Genomic DNA, 21,569 nt, shown 5'->3' with positions numbered 1-21,569 from the left:
TAAGTTGCAGTTTGGTCCATCAAGGTTACTAGCCAGGGTTTATTTTAATGAATGATAGAGCATAATTGAAAGGACAGAATAATTCATAAAAGCACGGAAGTACAAGTAACAGCAATTGTCAATAAAAATGAGTATTTGTGGTATAAATGTTTGTTTTCAGATTCTGTGAAATGGTGAACTCTATAACTGACGAGGTAGGAAAGGGTGCTGAGGAAGGTGACTCAGATGGAGATGCATTAGAGGTAAGATAATATTTTCTGCAAAAAAAAAGCCCTAGAAAATTCCAGAAACATTGAGCAGTTCACAACATCTCTGGGTTAATAAACAAATGAAGGGTTTCAGGTCTATAACCCTGAAAATGTTATTACTTTGTATTGAAATGCAACTTGTTGATTTTCACAGTATAATTGAGAAGTAAAGGGGCCATTCAACACCCTATGCCTGACCACCTCCTTTAGGCATTGGCTTGTTATTTGGGAAGAGGATGCAGTTGAAAAAAGCTGAGGAATCAAGACCAGGCCCACAAAAAAACAGTTGAACTTAATGGCAGAAGGTCATCAAGAGCTTGTAGCCCTGCCTCCTGCCAGCCAAACAGATTGCCTGGTCAGTGTGTGAAAGAGCAAATACCTTTGTAGCAGGAGGTCTTAGCTGGTGAACTTTGAGAACATTCAGGTAATTGGGAGGAGATTTGTAGCTAGAAATAAGGAATGATTGGGAGAGCTGGATATCAGGTTTGAGGTAATGATGAGGATTGAGGGAAGCTGATGATTGGGACGGCGAGGAAAAAATGAAGATTTGGACTTGATAAATAGACTGAAAGAAAGCCTCCAGACTGCAGTCTGAGGAAAGCATCCCTGCTCCTCCATGACCAACAGGAAATGCTGAGAAAAGAGCATGCTCTCAGGGAGCTGGCAGCTTCTGACTCTATTTCACTGCTGACTTTCTGAGCCCGATCAAACTGGCACTGCATTAACTGGTTTCAAATCAGGCTCCCATTTGGGACCTATATTTAATATTTCAATACGCATCCTGCCGGTTCACAATGAAACACCTGATTAATGGCAGGTCATAGTTATACAGCACGGAAACAGACCCTTAGGTCCAACTCGTCCATGCCAAGGTGTTTTCACAGCAAAGGTATCCAATTCGTCCCACTCGTGACACTTCCTTTCTTAAATTCATTTCCTTTTCAGTGATGTAATTTATTCCTCTCTCATTTTTGTACTTTGTTGTAAAGCACATCTCTTCACTGCAATACACCATTTCATTTGTTCAATTAGTTTGTCTCCACTCATCTTCTACTGAAAACCCTAGAGCTGTGGCTATGACCAGACTAACATAGTCCTGGCTGGTCTCCCGTAATCTTGAGGTATGCTGAAACGCTGCTGTCTTTGTCCTACTTCACACTGAGTCCCGTTCACCTATCTCTCCCATCTTCTTCTTATCAAGTTATATTGGCTTCTATTCAAGAAATGCCTTTGTTTTTAAAATTTTCATCCTTGTTTTCAAGTCCCTTCTTGGCTTCACCCTTTCCTATCTATGTGAGCTCCTTGGACTTTATAGCCATTGAAGATACCTGTGCGTATCTAATCCTGGCTTCTCAACCATCCCTGATTTGAATCACCCCACCATTGGTTGTCATGCCTTTGGTTACCCAAACCCTAAGCTCTGGAATTTCCTGCCTCCACCTTTCCACCTGTCTACATTCATTTCTGTCTTTAAGACATTACATGCCCCTTTTGCCAAGCTTTTATTTATCTTGCCTAATATCTAATTGTGACTTATTTGGCTTTATAATGCTTTTGCCAAAGGTTTTAGTTGATTTACTACAACAGGGCACTATATAAAAAAAAATGAATGAAACTTTGGCTTGTGTTTCAAAGGGAATGGTGTATAAAAGTAGGGAAGTCATTATAAAACTATCCAAGATACTAATCAGACCGCATCTGGAATATAGTTAACAAATTTGGCCTGTAATGTAAGCAGAGATATACAGACATTAGAGGCAGGCCATGGACACGTTTTTAATCAGCAAGGGAATCAAGCGTTTTAGGGAAAAGGCAGGAAGGTGGTGTTGAGGATTATCAGATCAGCCACAATCTCATTGAATGGTGGAGCAGACTCAGTGGGCTGAATGGCCTACTTGTGCACCTCCATCTTTTTAGTCTTATAAGTATGTTATTAATTTCTGTGTTTTGGGGTTAAATGCTATAAATTGGATTTAGTAATTAACTTTGCATTTGGGTTTTTCAGTGGGTTAACTTTGGGAATTACAAGACCAGTATAAATATCCAGTTAAGTTTTCCAGCTCAAGACATCAAAACTTAACCAGGATGTGAACAGGTTGGATGTTTTTATCAGAGATAACAAGGTGTAGAGCTGGATGAACGCAGCAGGCCAAGCAGCATCAGAGCAGCAGGAAAGCTGATGTTTTGGGCCTAGACCCTTCTTCAGAAAATTTTTATCATATGTTTCATCATATGTTTTTATCATATGCGTTTACTACTCTTCAACGAGAAGAAAGATTTGTTTGTGAGTTTTGATCTGAAGATGATACCTTTTCTGGTCTCAAACCTTGATCACATTGTAGAGATATCATTTTTAGTTTTACTGACTTTGTAAAAAATGGATCTTATTCACATTCTCAGCATATTGGTGTCTCTGACACATTTTCTTTTGTTTTTGTTTTTTTTTCACTTTCTTGGTGCATTATCCATGCTGAATGGTACATGTAACTAAAGTCATCAAATTTTCTTTCTTGGATACTTCTTCAAAACCATCACCATTTATTCTACATTTTTGCCACCTTTGTCACATGCACTAGATTTGATCCTAACTTTTACTTTCCGAATATACTTTCATTAATTGTTGACATCTGCATTTAATTAAGCCACTTATCCAGTCACGAATGGTGCCTTTCACATCAGATGCATTGTTAATTTTTTTTCTTTTAAATTGGTACTTAACAAAATAATGTAATGCAGCTGAAATTACGCAAATTGATGCAACCAAATTGTGGTCCTTTGGGATTGGATGTGTTCCAAACTGGATTTCTGATATTATTGTAAATTGCTGAAATCGTACCAGAGACCAAACATCCGTCTGGGCTTAGATTTTGTTCTAATTTGGATGTCTGCAAATATGAGCTGAGGTTGAGTTCATTCAGAAACTGTCTTCCTTTCTTTTTCTAAGAAATGGCCAGAACAGAATTCCCAATGCATTGCAAATTAATCTTCACATCATATTTTCACATATAAGAGTCTGACTTGACAGTCCTAAACAATGTAATGGTAGTCTCTTGCCAATAACTTCATTACACTTTTCCACTGAACTTTTCTGTCACAGCATTGTTATTTTTCTGTGAGCTTTCATTTTTCAAGTTTATTTGTTTCTGTAGGATTTTGTTACCGGACCTCGAATGGAATGGAGTTGAGGCTTATGCAACCTTGCTTTTATATAATCTTGATGACACCTCTGATTTGTTATATCATACGTGTTGGGTTTAAGAATTTCAGAATCTGCAACTGGTAGTGGCAGATTTTGTAGGTAATTAAAAAAAATTGTTCATGGGTTTTAGGCTTGTAAATAAGGATAAACATCTATTTGAAAATATTTAATGTCTTTTTGCTGCAACTTCTTAGAGTTTCTAGCAATGGTTGTGGAATTTTTTTATAGTAAATCCTTCCACCTCAGTTTGGTCTAAGCTGTTTTCCTGACGTTAACTGTTAGGTATATTTTTCCTTTAAATCATTTGTTTCTCATGTGTGTTCACAGTTACTTAATCTGTTTAGCTTCCTGTGGGGTTTTTGGTGATGGTTCAAGATTTGGATTATAAATTCACTGTATTTTTGCCAATTCTATTGCTTAATTAATGTTTCCCATAAGCATTTTAAAAATGAAATGAAGTGAAAGAGAGGCACTAAAGAAAGTTAACGTACTAACTTGGTTCAACTTTATGTAAATATTGCCCTCAATATAACTTTAATAGTTCAGCATAGTATTGTAGGCAAAGGCTGTACTCCACAGCCTCACAATGAAGTAGATAAGTTTTGCTTGCTCTCACTTCTAAATCTTTTGCATTTAGTCTTGTCTTAATGTTCTCATGTATTCAAACAGTGCCTGTTTCACTCTACCTTTATACATTCTTAATTCTGTTTTAATTCTGGATTAACTGCATTTTTCTCATGCAAGACAATGTTCTAGTGAATCTGCATTGTTAATCCCCTCTAAAGTCTCTCTCTCTATATATCCTTCCTCTTGTGTGGAATTTGTTACTATATACAATATTTAACTGCAATTTATTGTTTTTGACAACGTCATCATTCCAGTTGGGCTATTATATTTTCGATCTGCATGAGAAATCTGTCAGCTTCTTTTTGAACTGAAGTGCTATTTTAGATGTTCTGTGAACCTGCACCCTGACCTCCCTGTGACAGCACCAAATCTACTTTCACTCACTGCTGTAAAGTTTATTTTAACCAAGCTAAATCACCTCAAGATGACATTGACATTGACATTGAATTTCATCGGCCACTTTTAGCCCCTTTCCCGGATTTATTCCTTTCCGGCTTCTTTTGAGGTATCTCTCAGTTTTTGCCATCAGCTTCTCTCGGTCTAATTCCAAACAGTTTGGTGTACGATGCAAGCCTCCGCTCCCTCTGGGAAAGAACCACCCTCCACTCTTCCCATGCCACACCAGCCAATTATTTCCTTTCTCCTATATTACAACAGCAAGTGCACTTTAGAAACATCCCAAATTGTCTATTCTCATAAGTGGAATGTAAATCTGTAGCTTTCTGACTCGAGATGCTACCAACTGAGCCAAGTTGGCACTTTTTCAAAAGGGTGATTTTCGAGGAATCATAAAATGACGACAGCGAATCAGGAGACCATTCAGCCTGTTCAGATTCTTCTGTCAGAGTAGTGAATCTGTGGAACCCTTTACCACAAAAAGCTATCATTATGTATATTTAAGCTTGACATAGACAGTAAGGGAATTCAGGGATGAGTTGTAGACATGCTCGCTGAGCTGGTGGGTTTGGTTTCGTCACCCTGCTTGGTAAAATCGTCAATGCATCTCCAGTGAAGCGTTGGTGTTCTGTCCCACTTGTTATTTATATGCCTCAGTTTGCTGGGGTGTTTGGTACCACTTCTGGTTTTGTTTCTCAGTGGTTTGTACACAGGGTCTAATTCAATGTGTTTGTTGATGGAGTTGTCGTTGGAATACCAGGCCTCCAGGAATTACCTGACGTGTCTCTGTTTGGCTTGTGCGATTATGGATGTGTTGTCCCAGTCAAATTTGTGTCCCTCCTTGTCTCTGTGTAGTGATACAAGTGAGAATTGGTCATGTCTCTTGGTGGTTAATTGGTGTTTGTGTATCAGTATTGTCAGTTTTCTTCTGGTTTAGCCTGTGTAATGTTTCTCACAGTCCTTGCATGGTATTTTGTACTTTACACCAGTTTGCTGGTTTTGGGTATGGGATCTGTTATGTTCGTCAGTAGCTGTCGCAGGGTGGTTGTTGGTTTGTGGGCTACCCTGATACCTAAGGGTCTGACTAGTCTTGTGGTCAACTCTGACATATCCTTGATGTACGGTAGGGTGATTAGTGAGTCTGGTCATGTTGTGTCTTCCTTTTGTGGCCTGTCTCGGAGGTAACGGCAGATTATGCTTTTCAGGTATCCATTCCTTTTGAAGACTCCGTGTAGGTGCTCCTGTTCTGCTTTACGTAGTTCCAGGTTGCTACAATGTGTTGTGGCTTGTTTACATAGGGTCCTGATGCAGCTCCATTTGTGGGCGTTGGGATGATTGCTAGTGTAATTAAGTATCTGGTCTGTATATGTGGTCTTTCTGTATACGCTAGTGTGGAATTCTCCGTTGTTTTTGTGTTCTATGTCCACGAAGGGTAGTTGGTTGTTGTTTTCTTCTTCTTTTGTGAATTTTATCCCAGTGAGGATGTTGTTTATGTCGGTGGGTTTTTTCTAGTTTTGTGCATTTAGTAATCACGAAGGTGTCATCTACATATCAGACCCAAAATTTGGGATGTATAGTAGAGAGCGCTGTCCATTCTAACCATTGCATTACTGTTTCTGCAATCAGTCGTGATATTGGGGATCCCATTGGTGTTCCGTTGATTTGCTTGTATATGCCATTGTTGAAGGTGAAGTGGATTGTGAGGCACAGATGTAGTAGTTTCATGTTGGTGTCCTTATTGGTGGCGTTGGTGTCCTGGGGTGCCTGCCTACTTGATTTGTCCAGTAGTATGGGGGTCTCTTTGACAATACGGATACACGAACACCAACTAGCCACGAAGAGACACGACCAACCCTCACTTGTCTCACTACACACGGACAAAGAGGGACACAAATTCGACTGGGACAACATATCCATAATCTCACAAGTCAAACAGAGACACACCAGGGAATTCCTGGAAGCCTGGTATTCCAACTGGAACTTGACCAAAAAACACATTGAATTAGACCTGTGTACAAACCACTGAGAAACAGAATCAGAAGTGGTACCAAACACCCCAGCAAACTGAGGCATATAAATAACAAAGTGGGATAGAACACCAATGCTTCACGGGTGGCACACTGATGATGTTACCAAGTAGGGTGGCAAAACCTTTGCAACCAAACCCACCAGCTCAGCGAGCTTGTCTACAACCTCGTTCACAACCCGAGCTGCAAATCTTCTCAAACTTTAGAATTCAGGGTTATGGGAGAAGGCAGAAAAGTGGAGTTGAGGATTGTCAGATCAGTCCTGGTCTCATTGAATGGTGCAGCAGACTTGATGGGCTGAATGGCTTACTCTTATGACTTATAGTCTTACAACCGTAATATCAAGCTGGTACTTAGCAAGAGCAATTTAACTGGTCCCACACCCCGACATTCTCCTCATTAGTATATAATATCTTTTATTGCCTTCAGGATTTTCAGCAGCCAGGCTGACAGAAGAGACAGGTGTGTAGAAGTTTAATGTCAATGGAAGATTTGCCCTGGCACTGACCAGGGGAAGGAGTCACCTAACTTCCACAGACCTATCTTCTCGATTAGGGAATGAGCTGCACTAGCTTCCTGCCTGCTGGTTAGTAGGAGAAGCCGTTTTCCCCTGCTGTGCAAAGCTGTTATCCCAGGTCATTCTGAACTGCAGTCTAAATCAGTAAGTCTGCCAGTAGGAAGGCCACTGCCTTTTTCTTTCAATTGGGCTTGATGTGGGCACTTGCCACATGACAACCAGACTTATTACCGGGGAGAATGACTGGACAGTCACAAGCCCCTGTCCACTACTCTATTTTACCTTCAGTAAAGGTGACGGCTTAAAATATAACCTTACAAACCTTCTGCATTTTCATTATCCTTTAACAGGCTGTGGGTGCCATTGGCTAGGCTGGCATGTGATGCACACCCTATTTGCCCTTGGTATTGGTGAGCCACCCTCTTGAATTATGGACCCAAACACAGCATCAAAATGGTGATAGAGTTCCAAACTAGGCTGATGAGTGGTTTGGAGTAGGGTTTGTGTGTATTGATGTTCACATGTACCTGTTGTCCATGTCGCTCTGAGTGGAAGATGGGGAAAATGCAATATAGTTGTTTTGAATTCTTGAAATAGAAACATAGATTACAAAAATAAAGCAGTTATGGTGAACCACGATAAAATGTTGGTTTGTCCTCACCTGCACAACGTACTTTGGGATAGATGTGAAGTCATTCAAGACGGTGAGGAAAAGATTTATTAGAATTCAGATCTAATTTAATGTGAATGTGAAACACTTGAGGTTTTTGTTTTTGTTTTTGCATACTAATAATTTGCTATGGCATTGTTTCTTATAAGTTGAAGCTTCTAGTTCAGTTTGGGAACCTTGATTGGCATGGACGAGTTGGACCGAAGTGTCTGTTTCAATGCTGTATGACTCTATTATACTGTTCTACCAACAGTTTGGTGGGTCACGTCATGAAGGGAATAATATCAGGCCTATTGATTTGGTTACTGGTACTGATTATTATCAGAGAGAACATCAGTGTCAATGGTTTGATAGGAACCTTAATATGGGGTCAGCCTATTAACCTTAATAACAAGAACAAAGATGCTGGAAAAGCTCAGCAGGTCTGGCAGCGTCTGTGAAGGTAAAAACAGAGTTAACGTTTCGGGGGATTCCCCCTCCCTTTTTTCTGCATATAAACTGACGTTTTCCCAGCCACCATCAGTTCTGAGGAAGGGTCACCGGACCCGAAACATTAACTCTGTTTTTTCCTTCACAGATGCTGCCAGACCTGCTGAGCTTTTCCAGCAACTTTGTTTTTGTTCCTGATTTACAGCATCCACAGTTCTTTCACTAACCCTAATGATTGGGTTGCTGTAAATTTCACAAGGTTACAACTGGTGAGTCTCTTTCCCATGCTACTCACCGTACAATTGACAATGTAGATTGGATCCAGTTGCAATTTTTTTGAACATGGTGAAAGTTAAAGTGAAAATATACCACCGATATGGATTAGCTGTCGAAAGAAGAAATGACTCAAAAAATGTTACGAATGTATTTTTAATTTATGGAGCTAGAATGCTAGCTCCCCACAAGCTTTGTGAGCTGTGGTTGTCTCAGCCCGTACTTGTATCGGCATCATGGCCTGTCTCCCATGAGTACATTTTTTTTAACATTGGTTTGCAAGATGTGGGCATCACTGTCCAAGGCAGCATTTCTTGCCCATCCCTATTTGCCCAGAGAGCAGTTAATAGTCTACCATATTGCTGCAGGTTTGGAGTCATGTAGGCCAGATTTCCTTCCCTGAATGGCATTAGTGAACAGGTGCGTTTTTACAATAATCTGAGTTTACAGTGTTTAAATGGTCACTGTTGGGCTTGCTTTTTAGTCCAGACTTTTTATTGAATTCAAATTGCACTACTCGCCATGGTGGGATTCAAACTCGTACCAGAACCTGAGGTTCTGGATCATCAGTCCAGTGACACCACACTACGCCACCATCTCCCACTTGTCAATGGGCCTCTCCCGACAATAACCAGCCAACATCCTTGAAGTGAAGTGCAAAAGGCTAATGTTTGGCATCCTCCTCTCACCTGAAAATTCAGCTAAGGCCAATACCACAAAATCACAGTCACCTCTTCTTGCACACTCATTGTCTGCAGGAAGGTAATGTGATCACAGATTGTTTCCAGGCTAACAATTTTCAGGTTACAGCATGCAGAATTCAAACAATCTGGGGCTTGGTCACAACTTTTGTATTTGTGACAGATGATATGTCTGAGTAGTGCAGCATGCAGAATGGAGTACTTAGCAAATTGGTTCCTGAAAGTCAAAATGGACCCCACAAAGTTGAATGCAATTGTCATTAAATTGCAATTTGGCGCTCTGTTTGTTGAAATGTTTATCTGATATTTCCCCATTGTGAACTCTCAACACAGATTTTTCCATTATCAAAGCATAAAACAGGAGGCAAATGTATGTATAAAAGAAGTAAACAACTATACACCAAGATTATTAATGTGCAAATTAGTTAAGCTGTAGAAAAAATGTAAAACAAGCAAAAGGAAACTGCTGAAACTGCAAGATGAACAATTTTTTGTTTCTTTTGTGACCAACAGTATGATTATGAATACGATGAGAATGGTGAAAAGGTGGTGTTGGGAAAAGGGACATTCGGAATGGTCTATGCCGGCAGAGACCTTAGCAATCAAGTCAGAATTGCCATCAAAGAAATCCCAGAAAGGGATAGCAGGCAAGTAACTGTGATTGCCTTGAGAGAGGAACCAATTGTCCGTCCAAACTGTATTCATAATGAATAACCTGATATCAGATGGTTTATCAACTTAAAAGTCTCTAGTTGTAACATGAAGAATCTGAAATATCGAGCATTTGGCAGTCAAGGTTTTTTTTGTTGTGACAGTAGGTATGTTGAGAGGTGACGTTAGCAGCAAGATCTCCAGATAAAAATATTCCTTTCTTTAAAAAGATTTGAGGTACTGGATGTTGCCATGGTTTCGCAATCTTCCTAGATTGATGGAAGCACATATTGTGTTTAACCGGTGACTCATGTTCATGGAGGAGTGGGCCCACAGTACAAAAATTAGTTGGCACTAATTTACCATTCCCTCGATGATATGATGCCCTTCTGAAGCTGGGCACTGATGCACATTGGTATAGATTTTCAGATCTTCAGTCCTTGGGTGAAAAGCATTTAACTTGGAATTGTACAGTAAGGAGAGGAATTACTTGAGAACAGGGCCCACTTTATTTTCTTTCCGTTAATTTAAATGAAAATTAAATCAAATGGACTCCATTTTGGTGGAGAATCAGACTGCCAAATCCAGATTTTCTTTCTGTGCGGCATCTGGTGTATGTTTCCTGCCCAAGCACTGAAAACAAAAATTTATCCCATTTTTGGACCGAGCAAGATGAACTACACTGTACTTCTGGCTTAGCTAGGAATGTGCTCAATGATTTCTCACCAGTACAGCCAACTTTTCAGTGATAATGCTGAATGTAGTGTGGAAAGAAGGAAAGGAAAGGAAAGAATTTATCTATATAGAGCCTTTCATAACATCAGCAAGTCTCACAGCCAATTAAGTGCAGGAAGTTTGAAAGGTCATAATTGACGAATTTCCCATAGCAAGATCCCAGTGAGATAACAGTTCAATAATCTGGTTTGACATTGCCAATTGAAGGATAATTGGTAGTCAAGACACCAGAAAGACTCCCTGTTCTTATTTTTCGAAACTAAGTCATCTTTTCTATCCATCTGAGAGGGCATATATGTTTTAATTTAATGCCTTCTTGAAAGATGGTGTCTCTGACAATGCAGCATTCCCTCAGCACTGCAGTGAAGCATTGGCCTAGATAATGTGCTCAAGTCTCTGAAGCAAGACTTCAAACCAGTTTTCTGAAGCTGAAGTGAGCACGTTAACATCTTAGGATTTTACCAAGAGCTTCAGGAACCCAAAATCAGGGGCAACAGGACTGGCTGAAAAATTATCCGAGGGACTGCCTCCTATTGGTTGCTGCCAGCCTTGCCATTTCATTAAGGACAGTTGGTAAACTCTCAATGCTATTGGCCAAGTCATAGGGCTGGCAGCTCTGAAACCTTACAGCAAAACTCGGACAGCTGGACATTGCTGGACACCTCCTACCAGAGCAAGAAGCCTCAGAGCATTAAGAATTTGCAAAACAGGGGTCAAACTTTTAGTGTTCTTGGTGACAACATGGGTCTGTAGAGATGACCTTCCCTGCCTATGGTCTCCTCTTTGGGTCATGGTTCCTTGGTTTACCTTGGATAGGCCATTTTCCCACACATCAATAGTGACCTCTTCACTGTCAGCAAGATGTCAGTGGATCCAATGATTATGTTCCATTTGTCAATGAAGCCAGTACACATATAGACCGGTTACTGGAAATCTTACCCCACAAGGTTGGTACTGAATCAAGGAGCCATCCCATCCACGCTTCCCAATGTTTCTGTAGATCCCCACTACACCTCCAGGGACCAGGAAAATCCTTCAGCCAGTGGCAGTATCCAGATGCATTTGGCCTACTCCTTGCTTTTGAGCTGCTGTGTCCTTGTTTGCCTCAATCTATTTGCCCACAGACTATTCTGGATATTATCAGTCTGTGCTTTGTAGCATCTTGATCCTAGTCACCTTCCACCTAGCTTTGGACATAATTGACAACTTGGCATCTTGACTTAATGGTAGCGCAAAGTGATAAACTGAAGTGTTGTCTAAAGATCTCAACTCTATTGATGGCCAAGCAGATTTAATAAGCTCCTAAATCTTTAAAAGGGCGATTTTCAATGTCATAACAAGTTCCTTCAACTATATGAGCCCCATTCAGACATGTAGATTAATTTTGCTCCCGTCTATTTTTTTCAAAATTTAAAAATTTGATGAAGCGAGTTTGTGATTTTGGCTATTAAGCGACTGACCTCCTGTGTTTCTGTCGATGTTTACAGGTATTCCCAACCTCTGCACGAAGAAATTGCTCTCCATAAGCACCTCAAACATAAGAACATTGTGCAGTACCTGGGCTCTATCAGTGAAAATGGTTTCATTAAGATCTTTATGGAACAAGTTCCTGGAGGTATTTTTTGATTATTTCCATTTTAAATGTGTTCTGATCTAGGTTCATCCTGAGTTTTGGGAACATTTTGAATGTGAAGAGTGTTTAAACTGAATGTCAAGCAATCAAATATTTTTTTCAGTCGCTTTGAGATGGATGAAACTTTAAAACATGAATTTTTATATATCTTTTTTAAAGCTGCCAGTTTATGGAAATATTTTTTGCAGTACATTTTGAGAGAAAGCAGCTTCTTTCTTGATTTAAGTTAACCATCTAGTTTGTGGCTGATCATATGTGCACTTTAGGTAGCTTGTATTTGATCCATGCTTTCTTCACACAGAACATGAAACCTTTTCTCCATAGATAGGTGGTATTCAAATTGATGTTTGTATCCATGAGAAAATCATCAACACGTTCTGGTTAATATGGTCAGATCAGCTCATTGGTCAACTCCAAGGCTTAGATTTTCCAAAAGGGTATTAATTAACACTGAAGTTGGACTGGACTTACTCTTTTGGACCATAAGACCAGGAGTAGGCTGCCATTCAATAGTATAATGGTTAATCCAACATTCCTCACGTTCACTTTGCTGGCCTTTGCTGTAACCCTTGATTTCCCCTATTGATCAACACTTTATCTACCCTGGCTTTTAATATACCCAAGGACTGTGCTCCCACAGCTTTCTGTGATAAGGCATTCAAAGATTCTCAACCCTCTGAGAGAAGAAATTCCTCCTCATCTCAGGCTTAAAATATTGCTTTGTTATTTTGAGACTATGTTGTCTGGTCCTTGACTTTCCCATGAAGGGAAACATCCTCTTAGCACTTATGCTGTCAAGGCCTCTTAAGAATCCTACATTTTTCAATGAGGTCACCTGTCTATACTCCAGTGAGTAGAGTCCCAACCTGTTTAGCTGTTGCTCTTAAGACAATCCCTCTATACCAGGGATCATCTTATTGAACCTTCTCTGTGCTGCCTCCAGTGAAATGAGGGGACCAAAACTGCTCACAGTACTCCAGATTTGATCTCACCAGCACCTTGTAGAGTTGCAGTAAGCCAGTCTCCCTGCTACAGGAAAGATGTTGTGAAACTTGAAAGGGTGCAGAAAAGATTTACAAGGATGTTGCCAGGGTTGAAGGGTTTGACCTATAGGGAGAGACTGAATAGGCTGGGGCTATTTTCCCTGGAGGGTCAGAGTCTAAAGGGTGACCTTATAGATGTTTATTAAATCATGAGGGGCATGGGTAGGATGAAGAGACAAGGTCTTTTCCCCAGGATAGGGGAGTCCAAAACTAGAGGGCATAGGTTTAAGGTGAGGGGGGGTGGGGAAGACCTTAAAGGGACCTAAGGAGCAACTTTTTCACGCAGAGGGGCGTGCGTGGATGGAATGATCTGCCAGAGGAAGTGGTGCAGGCTGGTACGATTACCACATTTAAAAGACATCTGGTTGGGTATATGAATAGGAAAGGTTTAGAGGGATATTAGCATATCAGGTCAGAGTAAACCAGTTGGACAAAGGACCTTTTTTTTTGTGCTGTATGACTCTATGATTCCCCTTGTCTGCATGGGTTTACTGAACATTCAGCTGTTTTTGGCCTTTGCTGTGTGCAAACGGCCTGCTAATGCACATGTCAAAATTTGAACTGTAGCAAGGCACAATACATTAAGGTGTTACTCTCCTTTTGTCTGCATTAATGTGTTTGTTCTGTTGTGAATTACTTGGTTGAAGTTTAGGGAAAATAGCTACTGTGATCCTTGTAGGTTGCCAGTTTTAATTTATATTTTGAGCAAATTAAGAAATAATTCAAGTGTACACCATTAATTTCAACAGGGATTCTCCAGATTGTTCATTGTAATTTCAATTGAAAATTTGCTGAAATCCTGGAGAAATGGTTTGGTAACCGTTAAACTATTTCTCCATGGATTCTATAGATCTTAGAAAAAATGTTGTACTATGTGATTGGGAGAACACCCAGAGAAATTCACCCATGTGGTGTTTGTTCAGTGTTCATTTGTACTCATGTGTTGTTTTTATATATCCTGATATGTTGTTGTTTCTATCTGTTTGAATGAACAGGCAGCCTTTCTGCTCTTTTACGATCAAAATGGGGCCCCTTGAAGGATAATGAACAGACCATTGGATTCTATACCAAACAGATCCTGGAAGGATTGAAATACCTTCATGACAATCAAATAGCTCATCGAGATATAAAGGTAAACTATGGCCAATGAACATTTAATTATGTTTCTTACAAAATATATGCATTGGTTTTAATCTTGAACACAGACCCTCTTGAAACATAGATTCATAGAACTTTAAAATACAGAAGGAGGACATTTAACCCATTGTGTGTCTATCAGTTCCCAAAGGAGCTACCCAACCAGACCCATTCTCTACCCCTATCTTAGTTCATCATTTGCAAATGTATATTCAGCTCTGTTTTGAAATCTCCTATGGAATCTGCTTCCACCACTATCCCTGGAAATGCATCCCAAATCCTAACAACTCTGAATAAAGAAATTTCTCCTCCTATCATTCCTAGATTTCTTGCTGATAATTTTCTTTATCTATCACTATACTTCTCAGTTACTCAACACCCACATTTTCTACAAGGCCATTGTCACCACCTTCTAATTTGGTAAAGTCCGAAGCAAAGTACTCATTTAGTCCCTCTGCTATGCCCTTTGCATCGGTGAGCAGCTAACTCTGCTTGTTCCTCATGGGCCCCGCTCTATCCTTCACTAATCTTTTACTATTAATATGTTTGAAAAACATTTTCCTGTTTGTTTTAGCACAGCCTGCTATCCTTTCCTCATGCTTCCTCTTAGGCTAAGGCTGGAATAAGAAAGGCTTTCTCCTGCATTTGAGATACTCTTGCTGATTTCTGTTGCTATTATGATTCTGCTATGTATCATATGCCTCCTTGTTCTTCCTTATTTTCTCATCAATATTCCTAGTCATTCAGGATACTCTAGCTTTGAATACCATCTATTAATTTATCATGGGTTCGTATCTAGTCTGCACCCCATTCATCTCTCTTTTTTGAAAGTGGCAGGCAGATACATGGGAATGAACACCACTTTTAGGATCTTTCATTGAGTACAGGCAGCGTTGTTTAAGTTTCCATATGAAATCGGTTTGGCGAACAGCAAGAGTTTTCCCACTAAGCACAGGCCTCAAGTACAAGTGTTGCCAAAAGTGAACATTCCTACTCAAAAGTGTTATAGTTGGATAAGTGGAACCCTTTGTGGTAGTGAAGAATGGAGTGTTTTTCTGGGACTCCTCAGCCACACATGTTGCTAACAGCAGAGATGCAAGAGTAAAACGTTCAATGAATTCAATAGGATAGACCAGAAAAAGATCACCCCCCCCCCACCACTGGGGAATCAAGTACCAGATCATAGTCTAAGACCATTCTGGAGAAAACTTCTAACGTTTCCTAATACTAATGGTAAGATTCTTGGTAGTGTGGATGAGCAGAAAGATCTCGGTGTCCATGTGCATAGATCACTGAAAGTTGCCACCCAGGTTGATAGCGTTGTTAAGAAGGCGTACAGTATGTTAGGTTTTATTGGTAGAGGGATTGAGTTTCGGAGCCATGAGGTCATGTTGCAGCTGTACAAAACTCTGGTGCGGCCGCACTTGGAGTATTGCGTACAGTTCTGGTCACCGCATTATAGGAAGGATGTGGAAGCATTGGAAAGGGTGCAGAGGAGATTTACCAGGATGTTGCCTGGTATGGAGGGAAAGTCTTATGAGGAAAGGCTGAGGGTTTTGAGGCTGTTTTCGTTAGAGAGAAGAAGGTTAAGAGGTGACTTGATAGAGACATACAAGATGATCAGAGGATTAGATAGGGTGGACAGTGGGAGCCTTTTTCCTCGGATGGTGATGGCTAGCATGAGGGGACATAGCTTTAAATTGAGGGGTGATAGATATAAGACAGATGTCAGAGGTAGGTTCTTTACTCAGAGTAGTAAGGGCGTGGAATGCCCTGCCTGCAAAAATAGTAGACTCGCCCACTTTAAGGGCATTTAAATGGTCACTGGATAAACATATGGATGATAATGGAATAGTTTAGGTTAGATGGGCTTCAGATTGGTTTCACAGGTCGGCGCAACATCGAGGGCCGAAGGGCCTGTAGTGCGCTGTAATGTTCTATGTTCTATGTTCTATGTTACAGTGCAGTATCAGATTGGCTGCCTGTTATGCTCTTCACCCAATTTTCTTTCCGTTCCAGTGGAGAGATCTGTGGAAGGTAGGCCCAATATTGCACATTTCCTATCTTCATCAAATTTTAAAATTACTCTCACCGCCATGAGCACAAAAACAACAGTGCCATCTTGTATCCACTGCTATCTCCTGGTGTGGTGTGAGGTGAGGCACAGTTCCTTGCCAGTTCTCAGTGGGTGATTAGATCAAAACTGCCTGCAAATGGCAACAGTTTCCTCAGCAACAGCATGGCATGGTGGCCCAATGGTTAGCATTGCTGCTTCACAGCTCAAGGGACTTGGGTTCAATTCCACCCTCGGGCCACTGTCTGTGTGGAGTGGTTCATATGCAGAATAAACTTCCAAAGGAAGTTGTAGATGGGTGTACAGTTACAACATTTGAAAGACATATCGATAAGTACATGAAAAAGAAATGTTTGAACGGATATGAGCCAAGTGCAGGCAGATGTGACTAGTTTAGTTTGAGATTATGGTCGGCGTGGACTGGTTTACGCAAAAGGTCTGTTGCCATGCTGTATGACTCTAAGTGACAGTGAGACATTTGTGGTGAGTAATTTAAAGGGTTTATAGACCTTTGTAAATTTTGAGTCCAGTATGACTCTGCTTTGGAAGTTGTCTTTAAAAAATAAACCTTATACTATGACAAGTTGTCATTGTTAAGTAGTTCCAAAGAAGTGCCTGTTAACTGTTTCTCTTTGTGGACCTGCTGAATTTCTCCGGCATCCTCAGTTTTTATTTCAGATTTGTCGTATCTGCAGTTGTTTGCTTTGTTTTACTAGGTTTCACAAATTAGCTTTGTAGAAAATGAGAAAAAAACAGCTTGTGGGAAACTAAGTATGACCCTGGGGATTAACAGTAACAGAGGAAAAACCATGGCAATAGTGAAGGGAATCAGAGTTCAAATGTGGCTGGAGCTGGTAGGAATCCAAAATTGATGGAACGCGGTCAGCTTCTGCCAATTTTCCAAGGTAAAGGAGTCCTCAGTACAAACTGCTGTTCTGCAGTTGGACTAGGGTAGGAGATGGGGAATATAAGTCTCTCAGTCCAAATTCCAGTCAAGCACCACTTCTGTTGCCAACACAATAAGTAGTATGACTTAGTGCAAAATCGTCAATTTGTTTATGATTCTTTATGTTACAATTAAATCAATGGCTGCACTACAATGGACTTGGAATAAATACTTTTTAAAAATATGTGACGACTTCATTTTCAACCACAGCAACAAAACACAAAAAATATTAGCTTTTCAAGTTACAATTATTTACTGGCTAGATCTCTACTTAGGCTTGTGTCTCTAAAATGAAAAAGGGTCTTAAAATATTCACACTATGTTACATCAATACTAGACTACTTGATGCTCATGAGGTACGAAATGGAATTTTCGAAGAGTGTTATACATGACTCTGAAGAATCAACTAATTAAAAGACTTCAGCTTAACGTGGCATATGAACTGCAACCTGAAAGAGTTTGATGGGTTTTTTTAACAAAAAGGCTTTTTGTAGGATTTACTGTTTAAAAAAAACATTGACAGATAGAAACAAATTCTGAAACCCTGCCAGAATTGATGTGCTTTTTTAAATAGAATTCCTACACTGTGGAAGCAGGCCATTTGGCCCATCAAGTCCCCACCAACCCTCCAAAATCATCCGACCCAAGCCCAACTCCCCACCCTTTCCCTGTAACCCTGCATTTCCTATGGTTAATGCACCTAGCCTGCACATCCCTGGACACTATGGATAATTTAGCATGGCCAGTCCACCTAACCTGCACACCTTTGGACTGTCAGAGGAAACTGGAGCACCCAGTGGAAACCCACACAGACGGGGTAGAATGTGTATTTATCCAAATTAAACTGCATCTGTCACTCTTCAGCCTGTTGACCCAATTGATCAAGATCTCTTTGTAATCTTTGATAACCTCCTTCGCTGTCCACTATACCACCAATCTTGGTGTCACCTGCAAACTTACTATCCCATTACTTCTGTATTCACATCTAAATCATTTCTATAAACGACAAAGAAAATCAGACCCAGCACTGACCACTGTAGAACACCGCTGGTCGCAAGCCTCCAGTCCAAAAAACAACCGTCCACCAACAGCCTCTGTCTCCTGCCGTCAAGCCAATTTTGTATAATTTTTCAGATTGTAAAATGTTTACTTCTTGAGGGAGCAATCCTTTTTAAAAATAAAGCATGCATTGGTGAAATAAGTTTTATCAATCATTTCTACCTTGAAATTTTTAATTTTTAAATGACCCAAATAAGAAAATAATTAGTGCTACTTCCTCTGCTCGGATGTGTAGTTCACATCATGAGTAGGGCTGATTTACATGTACTGTTCCTTGGAGTGACAGGTTGGTCACAGGAATATTTGGGAATGTTTGCCTCATTGTGTAGCCATGTGCGGTGGATTATCACAAAACATGGAAAGGAACTTAGTCTGTTTCCCTCCATTTAACATGCTGGCAGCCAGGCATATTGCCTGAGTTCTCTTTTCTATCTCCATCGTTTTCTTTGTCTGTATTTCGCATCCCTCTCCCCACCTTTGCCATCTATACTTGCTGGACGCTTAGTGTCTGCACTTCACAAGCACTGAGGCATTTCAGTAACTGCATATGATATTTGAAGAAATTATGGTTTGAGAGAATTCAAAGGAAAGCATAACTTGTGGATTAGGGTTACTTCACTATTCCAAAAATCTAACGACTGTTTGCCACAAAGTTCAAGTGAAGATTTATTTTATGACTTTTTACTCAAGTTTGGCAGTACTGATAATGAAAATTAATTTACAATTTATAGGGAGTTTCTTTCCAATTTAAGACAAAAACAAATTATTTCCTCAGGGTGATAATGTCCTGATAAACACCTACAGTGGAATCTTGAAAATATCTGATTTTGGTACTTCGAAAAGACTTGCAGGAATCAATCCATGTGCTGAAACATTCACAGGTATGATTATTTATCGACACGTTATTTCTGACCATGAAGCATTGGAGTTGCATTGTTTCTCAGTGGCATAATTTCGCTGATCTTCAAGAAATAGTTTCAACAAGAGAGTCAGGAATAGAATAACTAAGAGCAAAACACTCATTTAGAAACTGCTGTTAAAGGTGAAATGCTGTTTTTTTCTTAATGTAGGGTTACACCACAGAGTTGAGATGCTATCACTGTGCAGTTGACCTCATCAGCATCCTGCTTTTATTCACAAAAAGCACAGGGTTCTTAACATGCATTATGAAATGCACATGTTTGGAATTATATTATTAAATTATCCTAGTTGAGACATTACCTGTTATACTTTACCACAATCCTACTGGCAAATTAAGCTTGCATCTTCAATATTTTGACATAAAATAGACATTTAATGCGTCCAACCAATTTGCTTGTGTGCTGACAAATGTAATCAGATTGGGGTTGGGAGTGGAATAAATCATCTTACAAAAACTTAGCCAAAACTTTGGGTAATCTGATAACAGAACCGATGGCAGAAAATTGTTTAATAATACTGCCTATATATCATTGTCATCGGGGGGTTGGACATTAACTGGGATTAATTTCTTCTTGTGTATATAGGAGCAGACAAAACGGCGGCTGTTGGGCTTGGAAATGTTAGATGGTAATCTATGTATTTGTAAATACAGATTTATAAAAAGATATTATAAACTCCAGATCTATCCTTCACCTGGCTTGCTGGATTAGAATACCTGGGGTATATGTCTTGATTTCAGTATTGGTTACCATTCTCTACAATGAAAGTTGTTTGTTTTCTGTCCCAGAGCTAACTTTCCAGTCAACTTCCCCACTCATTGATATAGCTTTTCTTATTCAAACAATCGCTGCTTTAGACTTCTGTGCTACTTGAACTTTCAATGACGCTATCCATTACATATGTCAAATCAGACATTGCCTCTTAAGAAGGCTTCTGTGGACACTTAATGACCTTGTTTACAAAGGCAAAGTGTTAATCACTTTCATTGTAAGGCTCAACATAGTAAGAAACATTTTTCAAGTACCAGAATTGTGACTATCAGGCTTTATATTGAAAGAGAGTTGACTGTCATGGGAACTTGTTGGACACATAATGTAAAGACCAAAGGTGCAGGTATTGTCCATTTTATCAACTTGGGCTGAGCATTCTATCCGCCAATTTTATGCTAAAGTTGAAAAGTGCACATGGCAGAAATGTTTCTCAAGTGCTCGCCCTTGTGAGCTTTTCATGATTCTGGTGCATCTTATGGGTCAGTGGTTAGCAGTGCTGCCTCACACAGACCTGGGTTCAATTCCACCCTTGCGCCACTGTCTACGTGGAGTTTGCACGTTCCCTTTGTCTCTGCGGGAGTTTTCTCGAGTGCTCTGGTTTCATCCTACAGTCCGAAGATATGCAGGATAAGTGGATTGACCATGCTAAATTGCCCATGGTGTTGAAGGATGTGCAGGCAAGGTGGATTAGCCATGGGAAATGCAGGGATTGGGTAGGGGGATGTGTCTGAGTAGGCTGCTGTTTGGGGAGTGGATGTGGGCCCAATGGGCCGAATGGCCTGCTTCCACACTAAGGATTCTATGATACTGTTGTATGATTCTGTCTGTGTGCTACCTAGAGGAATAAGTAAATGTAGTGATAAACATTCTGTCGGGAGGCTTGTGCTTTGGAGATGGTCCTCTGCCTTTTTGTGGAGGATCATGAGATGGATCTGCACCAGTTATTACTGGAGTGGAGCGCAGTTGCCACCTCACTTACGTTATTATTCAAATAAAATGTATTGGTCAAGTCCAGCACTACTCTGTTGTGCTGATGACATCAATCCTCAGTAGCTTGTCACTTCTGACACATTTTCCCTGTAACCCTGCGTTTCCCGTAGCTAACACACATAATCTACACTTTCCTGAACACTATGGACAATTTAGCATGGCCAACCCACCTAACCTGCACATCTTGGGACTGTGGGAGGAAATAAGAGCACCCAGAGGAAACAAACACAGACACGGAGAGTGTGCAAACTCTGAGGGTGGAATTAAACCCAGATCCCTGGTGCTGTGAGGCAGCAGTGCTAACCATTGAGCCACAGCACAGCTCATCTTTACAATAATATTGGACTTGGATTAACTGGCTCTTGCATACTTGTATGCAGGCATTCATGATCAAGCAACACTGTAATGAGAGATCATTACATGATTCATGAGAAAACAAAATTGAGCTCACATCAGACAAATTCACTTTTACTTCAAAAATACATGTTTTTAAATGTGGTAACACAGTGTGGAGCTGGAGGAG

The 21,569-nt window shown here is 40.2% G+C and overlaps 1 protein-coding gene across 1 annotated transcript in view; it reads left to right on the top strand.

Moving 5' to 3' along the window:
- Nucleotides 1-21,569, top strand: part of map3k5 (mitogen-activated protein kinase kinase kinase 5) — a 195,700-nt gene that overhangs the window by 109,592 nt on the left and 64,539 nt on the right. Inside the window, exons 13-17 of the mRNA XM_048596746.1 lie at nucleotides 161-242; nucleotides 9,601-9,734; nucleotides 11,961-12,088; nucleotides 14,145-14,281; nucleotides 19,141-19,246. Of these exons, the coding sequence (XP_048452703.1) occupies nucleotides 161-242; nucleotides 9,601-9,734; nucleotides 11,961-12,088; nucleotides 14,145-14,281; nucleotides 19,141-19,246 (587 nt within the window). The remainder of the gene's footprint in view (nucleotides 1-160; nucleotides 243-9,600; nucleotides 9,735-11,960; nucleotides 12,089-14,144; nucleotides 14,282-19,140; nucleotides 19,247-21,569) is intronic.

The sequence above is a fragment of the Rhincodon typus genome, chromosome 5 (assembly GCF_021869965.1).
Source record: "Rhincodon typus isolate 14 chromosome 5, sRhiTyp1.1, whole genome shotgun sequence".
NCBI classification, from domain to species: domain Eukaryota; kingdom Metazoa; phylum Chordata; class Chondrichthyes; order Orectolobiformes; family Rhincodontidae; genus Rhincodon; species Rhincodon typus.
Note: the sequence above shows the minus strand (reverse complement) of the source record. Positions and strands in the feature narration are given on the sequence as shown.